We start from the raw sequence: 6,707 nt of genomic DNA on the forward strand, positions 1-6,707 counted from the left end.
CTGTTGTGTTTATTGATAAAAATCCAAATGTTTGTACAGAAAAGAAATTTGAATTTTTCAAAACATCTGATATAAGACTGCATCTTAAAAAACTAAATCATCCGCTTATTTATCGTAACTGCCAATGTGCAACGATTATGCATCAAAGTTGGCAAAACCAACAATTTAAACAATGACGAGAAACAGTGTGCTTTTCTTGTCCAGCCCCTTTTGCAAATCAACAAGTAGAATTTAGCGCCACGGCGCAGGACCTGGAATGAGTTTTAAGTGCAGAGTCATGAACAGAGACAAATAAACCAAATAACCTGTATACTTTAGATGACAAATGATATACATTACATTTATAGATTTTTATTAATTTTATTTTACGTTGGCAATGAAGATTTGTTTTAACAATCTAAACTTACGTATAAGTATCTGTAAGGACTCCACACACGCGCGGGAAATCTCTGCTTAGGTTGTCTCTTTGAGTGGGTGTTCCTACCAGACTTTCTGTAAGAGATCATCACAGAAGAATCAGTGCAGAAGCGTCTGGAGAAGTCTCACATAAGTAACGAGTTTGGTTATTCTTAAGAATATATCCCACTGTACCAAATGGCTCCTTCTCGCACGAAGGTAAGAAAGAATGATAGTTTAGTCTCGCAGTTGGTTTTCTGAAAGTGTGAAGTTATCTTGTCGTTAGAGTTGTAACTAACGTTAGTCCAAGCATTGGTTTTTGCTATGTACAAGTTACCTTAACTGGGCTTGCGTCTTTAACTGACTATATATATCTGTTTGTTCTTTCAGTAAGTATACGTGTCAGCAAGCTCGTTTGACAGCTATTTTTACATCCCCTGCTCCTGCCAGCGTAGTAGCTGACTACATTAGCAGTTGGCTGAGGTTTGCTTGCAAGTTGGTGGGTTCATTAAGTCGACACACGCAATTCAATCTACATAACGGGTTATATGTACATTTCCTATCTCTTCTCTGACCTCGATTCATGTGTGTTATAGCTGCATAGCACCAACTTGTTTTTTACGAAGCTAGCGAGGTCTACAAGTTCACCTTCAAATATGTTAAAGTACTTGGGGCGTGGACTGAACTTTTCGCGCGAAATTTCACAGGCGTTCCACTTTTTTCACGCGATCCTGTAGGTTCGCTATTGAATTGAAATGTATGGAAACAGAAATGTGTTTATTGTTGACCACTGTCAGCCTATCGATTAATATATAGTCGCCAGAAGATGAACGTTTTGCAACTTCTATCCTGAACTGTCGCTCCATCAGTAGGGACCTAGTTTATTTTTTTGTTTTAAATAACCGTCTTTGATCATACTCCTCTGTCGAATTTAGCCTCATTGTGCAACTGTGTGAAGCACAGGATACGAAACAATCTTTTTAAAGCACTACTTATTTTGATAGTTGGTTACCTTTTGTTTCACAGTATTATTTACTTTGGAGTACCTATTTACGTAAGGTTAGTCAGTGAAACTGGCAAACATAATGACATAGTCAAACATAGGTTGCTGCATATTGGTTAGTGAACCAGATATGCAATGCAAGTTGCAGTTGTGTTACTCTATCATAACAGCCTGTTAGTTAGCTGGGCTTACATTCAAGTTTGCACAGTAGGCATAGTAACACAAACGGGGGAAATTACAATTAAGAAATAAGAATAATTCACTCTTCCTTTCTGTGTCATTGGTGTGGGAAATATTAGATAGAAGGCTAAATGTGAAAATGGTAACATCTCACCTGTTAGAAGAGTACATTGCTAATTTTGACTCCTTGGCTTCTCTGATCCAGCGGCAGCAGGCCCCTGTTACAGCAAGCACCAGGATGAATTTGCGGAGCTTCCGTAATGTCCCTCTGGTTCCCATGGAAACGTCTTCCTCCTCATCTGATGATAGCTGTGACAGCTTTGGTTCTGATGGCTTCTCCAATACTGTAAGCAGTTTTAATTGAAAGTTACATGCAGATGGTATCAGTTTCCCAATGCGTTAACTGATCATACCGCCTCCATGTTGGAATTGTTGACTTCAGAACAGTAAGTGGTTGGCCTTGATATAATGCCTATGCACATGCATACTATTTCTCCCATCATAGAAGAGACCATACACCAGGGCCAGGGTGACAGCAAAGATGTCCAAGGTGTTTGAGGCCACTTCAGATGAAGAGACATCAGATGGGTTTGCAGCAAAAGATGTAACCAATGTAATGGAGACCATGGTGAGTTCTGAGCTCTCCAAACAAATGACTGACTAATTCTGGCATTTAAATGAGGTCTAAATATCTTTCATAAATTCAACCCACAATAAAAGAAAAAAAAAAAATTATTTGAGGAATATGTGAGGCTATGGTTTAGGGTCCAGATAATATTAAAGTTGAATATTCTTTTGAATATTCATAATTCTATCATTTCTATATTCTATAATTCTTTTTTGCATTTCAGAATGTGGACTCTGACTCAGAGGGCTCAGAGCCTCTTCGTCATGTCCGACGTTCACAGACCTTGAAGGTGGCCTTGAAGTTCCCCAGCAGGAAAACGGTCCACAAGAAGGCATCCTCCACAGAGGCCCTCCCTCAGTCCAAAGACCCTGAGTCCAACTCTGAGGAGGGTGAAAGCTTCTTGGACAAGAGGGCGCTCAACATTCGGGAGAACAAAGCGATGGTAAGCAAGGTGCAGGCTTATGGGTGCATGGGTACTGCGGAGGCGCAGTAATGAGCTCTCACTGACTTGGTGATCGATGTCTTTTCAGCTTTCTAAACTGATGGCCGAGCTGAACAAAGTACCTGGGCTGATGCCCAAAAGGACATCTCTTCTCACAGCAAATACGGTGAGGATGCAGATAAATACTGCTTTGGCCGTTTTTATTCGAATGCGTTTATGAGCGCTGAAATCTTACACCAGTGATGCTCAAAACTGACCTTCAAGTTCAGTAGTACGGCTGGTTTTTTCTTCTGCCTGATAGTCCATAGTTCAACAATGTCACTGTTCGGCCACAGATTGTATACATCTGGTGCGTCAGGTTTAAATTGATCCCTGATTAGAGGGGAGGAATGAAAGCCAGCTGAACTACTGGTCCCACGGGCCAGATTTGTGTATCTCTGCCTTACACAGTCACTATGCACAACAGTGCTTTGCTTTTTTCTGCATATAAGATGGAAGCAGTGTACCCATTCCTTCTGTCCCAGGTGGGTTAGTTATAAGGTAGCAGTGTTGATAGAAGCGGTATGCTGTAAATTGGGATGATGTAGTTGAGTTGTCGGTGTGCATGTTGTTCTTTCTGCAGCCTCGACGTGTCCCCCGCCATTCTGTGGGAACTCCCAGTGCCCGTAGGAGGAACCCTGAGCGCACCTCTCGACCTCACACACGTTCCCGCTCCCTCATCGATGGCCCCCCCTCACCCCCGCCTGAGGAAGACCCGGAGGATAAGTTCAGTCTGGTGCGCAGGAGCCGCTGCTATGAAGAGGTGATAGAAGAAACGGTGAGTGTTCTACCTGGGAAGACATGGAGCAGTGGTTAGAGCCTAGAGCAATGATTACATATTCTGTTCTGTAGTTCATGTGACCTTGGTTTGCTAGATCTGTGATTGGTACAACATGCCATACATCTTGTATTCATGCAGTTGTTGCATTGATCAAGGGCCACTCTGTCACTTGCAATGTGATAACTTGATGTTCAGGGCTAGCTACTGCTCCATATCACCTCAATGCAAAGTTCTTGATAGGACCTTAAGACTTTCTTTTCTCCTGGATGAGTAGGTACACCTACAGATCAATGTCTTGTGACATTGTCCCCCCTCCGCCTTGAATCCAGTGTGTTTTATCTGTCACTCTGCTTGTAGAGGGAGCCTCGTCGGCGCAGCTACAATGGAACGATGGCCATTCTTCATGTGGTCCGTCCTGTGGAGGATGTTACACAGGCTGAGCTGGATAACATTTGTTTCAACGTCCGAGAGAAGGTCTACGACCGCTCCACTGTGAGTTTTTGTTCACGCTTCTTGTGGGTGAATGGTTGTATGGGTCTGATTTGCACTGTTATAATACATTGGTTTAATTGGGGCCCCATAGGGATCCACTTGCCACCAGTGTCGCCAGAAGACCAAGGACACCAAGACAAACTGCCGTAACCCAGAGTGTGTTGGAGTGAGGGGTCAGTTCTGTGGGCCATGCCTCCGCAACCGTTACGGAGAAGAGGTCCGAGATGCCCTACTGGACCCAGTGAGTACTGCGTCTTTCCTCAGTCTACTAATGGGAAGTGCCTGTGATCTAAGGGCTACGTTTATACTCTTATCTGGTCCAGTTCAGATCTCTGTCAGATTTCCTGTTTGTCTGATTGTCCACACTTAAATGACTTCCATGCCCTGTATGTTGAGAGACATTGAACTCATCACATCACATATGTGCAGAATAAACTGTATTAAAATGTCTGTACACAAGATGATTCAACAAAAGATATATGGTTTTATAAACAATCTTCAAGCTTTCAGTATGGAACCACTTTTATTATTTTTTATTCATTAATATTTCCCTGGTTGGCAGTGATGGCAGTAATCCAGCAATGCCAACAATGGTGGTGACAACAGCTGGTTACCATGGCATTCATGGCTGCTGTGATTGTCAATTCTGTTTAGAGAGACATGCATGAAAAGTCAGGACTGGGGAACGCGTTGTGGCCGCAGGGCAAGTGATGTATGATGTAAAAGAAAGCACTTCGATACAGAGAAATGTGATCTGCACACCCAGGCAGGTCACATTCAGAGAATCGGAATTGAATCAAATGGACACATTTGAATATAGTTAACTAATTGATAAAGCATTTGAATGTGGTTACCTGCCATTTGAAATTGTTTCCATGTGTTTTTTCCTTTTACTAGTGAAAAGCTCAGTTTCTTAACCGATATCCCCTTTTTTTTTTGGAGCATAGAATTATGGCTCATTACCTTTATTTTTTACGGCCGTCTTTGCTCTTCTGTTCCAAGGGTGTGAATAATTTGAGGGCACTGAGTCTATAAGCAGCCTTAAACAGGGTAAAGTGTGGATTTGGTCTCTGAAATGAAGTTGAATTATTTCACCATTCGCTACCTGCAGTTAGTCATATTTTGCTGAAACCTGTACTTTCTAAAGGGCTGCTATTTAAAGAGGTTTTCAGGGAGGGAAGGGAAGACTTGGAGTTGCAGGAAGGTCAGTATTTTGATTATGTGAATACTGGACATTGTCAGTGACTAGTCTGTCTTTCTTCAGGAGTGGCGCTGTCCCCCGTGCAGAGGAATCTGCAACTGTAGCTTCTGCAGGGCGCGTGACGGACGCTGTGCCACTGGTGTCCTCGTCTACCTCGCAAAATACCATGGCTACGACAATGTGCACGCCTACCTGCTCAGGTGAACATTTATCCACCTTTGGTTGAATTTGTTTATGGGGGTTCCTGGGAGGGTTGAATGATACATACAATTAACATTCTGCATGTTAAGGGTTTTTCTTATTTTATTATTTCATTTCATTTTTTAAAGGCAATGACCTATTGAATGCAAGCTTACTTCTCTTGAAGGCACTGGAGTTTTGGTGTGGGTAACACCTCTCTTTCTTTCTACAGTCTGAAACGTGAGTTGGAAGGGAGCCAGTGAACCAGTCTTGTGGCAGCCCATGCAATTTTTGGCCAGTGGCATCTCTTGAATCTGCGATGTGGCTACTTTGCAAAACCTTTATTCTGCGCCCCCTGTGCCCAATGTGCTTTTCCTGTTCCTGTATTCCAGATAAATTCTATAAAGTTTTAATTACATTGTTCTAAATGTATAATGCTTTATCAGTCCTTAAGAAAAAGCAGTTTTAAGCAGACATTTGCTAATATCAGTTGCTCGTAGGTCCTTAGATTGACTGTCTAGAAGCGCATATAATGAAATGCAATGTGCTAATTTTTTTAGTTTCAGGCTATTATGAACTCAATTAGAGTACATACAGTTGCTGTGTGCATGTATCAGTTTGGTTACTTAATTATTTTATACTTTGCTGAAAATTGAGTGTACCTTATAGCTCATCAGTTACATGAGCCTTTGTCTTTCCAGTTTTACCATCCCTGTTTATGTTCATCTTGCTCCAAGTTGGTGGAGAATTTACATAATTTTACCATTGCCCCACTGTTGATAATAAAGAGAAAATGTTAAATGTCCTATTGCGTTAAACAGTATCTGATGTTCATTTTTTTGCACGGTTGTCCTGTGCAGGTGGGCTAGTGTGAAAACGAGAGTGGTGGTTGCCAGAAAGCGACTGTTGTAGTTTCATTATAGCAACTTGTCATCAAGCTGTCTTAGCCTTAGCAGACCTTATTTTCGGCAAAAAAATGAAATGTCTATGGGAAAATTGCATTGGAAATCTGACGAGGGAACCCATGGCTCAAAAATGCAAACTTACTTCCGGGTTTCAGGACTACTAACTGTAACACTCAATTACCGAGCTAGCTAGGTTGCAACTATAAACAGTAAACAGTTCCTATAGGGGGGGAGACATCTTGATGGAAGAGCAGAATTCAATACAAAAGCTACTCAACCTCGGACATCTAGCTGCCTAACTGGCTAGCCAAAAGTAATGTAACTTACAGGTCCAACATAAAACAGGCCAACTCCACTTTTCATCCCCTTGTCGAACTTCAGCCACCGAAGAAAAGTAATTCCAAGGTTGACTCTAGTTTTTGAATGAGCCCTGTCGACTTGTCATTTTGCTTCGCTGTAT

The 6,707-nt window shown here is 42.0% G+C and overlaps 1 protein-coding gene across 2 annotated transcripts; it reads left to right on the forward strand.

Moving 5' to 3' along the window:
* Window positions 1-288: 288 nt before the first annotated feature.
* On the forward strand, window positions 289-6,147 carry cdca7a (cell division cycle associated 7a). 2 transcript variants are annotated; one of them, XM_035408209.1, is made up of 10 exons: window positions 289-615; window positions 1,785-1,925; window positions 2,085-2,207; window positions 2,431-2,649; window positions 2,738-2,815; window positions 3,272-3,466; window positions 3,827-3,961; window positions 4,053-4,202; window positions 5,226-5,362; window positions 5,575-6,147. In XM_035408209.1, exons 1-10 carry the CDS (start codon window positions 595-597, stop codon window positions 5,603-5,605), a joined length of 1,230 nt encoding a protein of 409 aa, XP_035264100.1. In that variant the 5' UTR covers window positions 289-594; the 3' UTR covers window positions 5,606-6,147. The 2 variants fall into 2 exon arrangements, with proteins under 2 accessions (XP_035264100.1, XP_035264101.1); XM_035408210.1 differs by lacking the exon at window positions 289-615 and adding an exon at window positions 801-895.
* Window positions 6,148-6,707: the final 560 nt, after the last annotated feature.

This window comes from Anguilla anguilla, chromosome 3 (assembly GCF_013347855.1).
Source record: "Anguilla anguilla isolate fAngAng1 chromosome 3, fAngAng1.pri, whole genome shotgun sequence".
Lineage (NCBI taxonomy): Eukaryota > Metazoa > Chordata > Actinopteri > Anguilliformes > Anguillidae > Anguilla > Anguilla anguilla.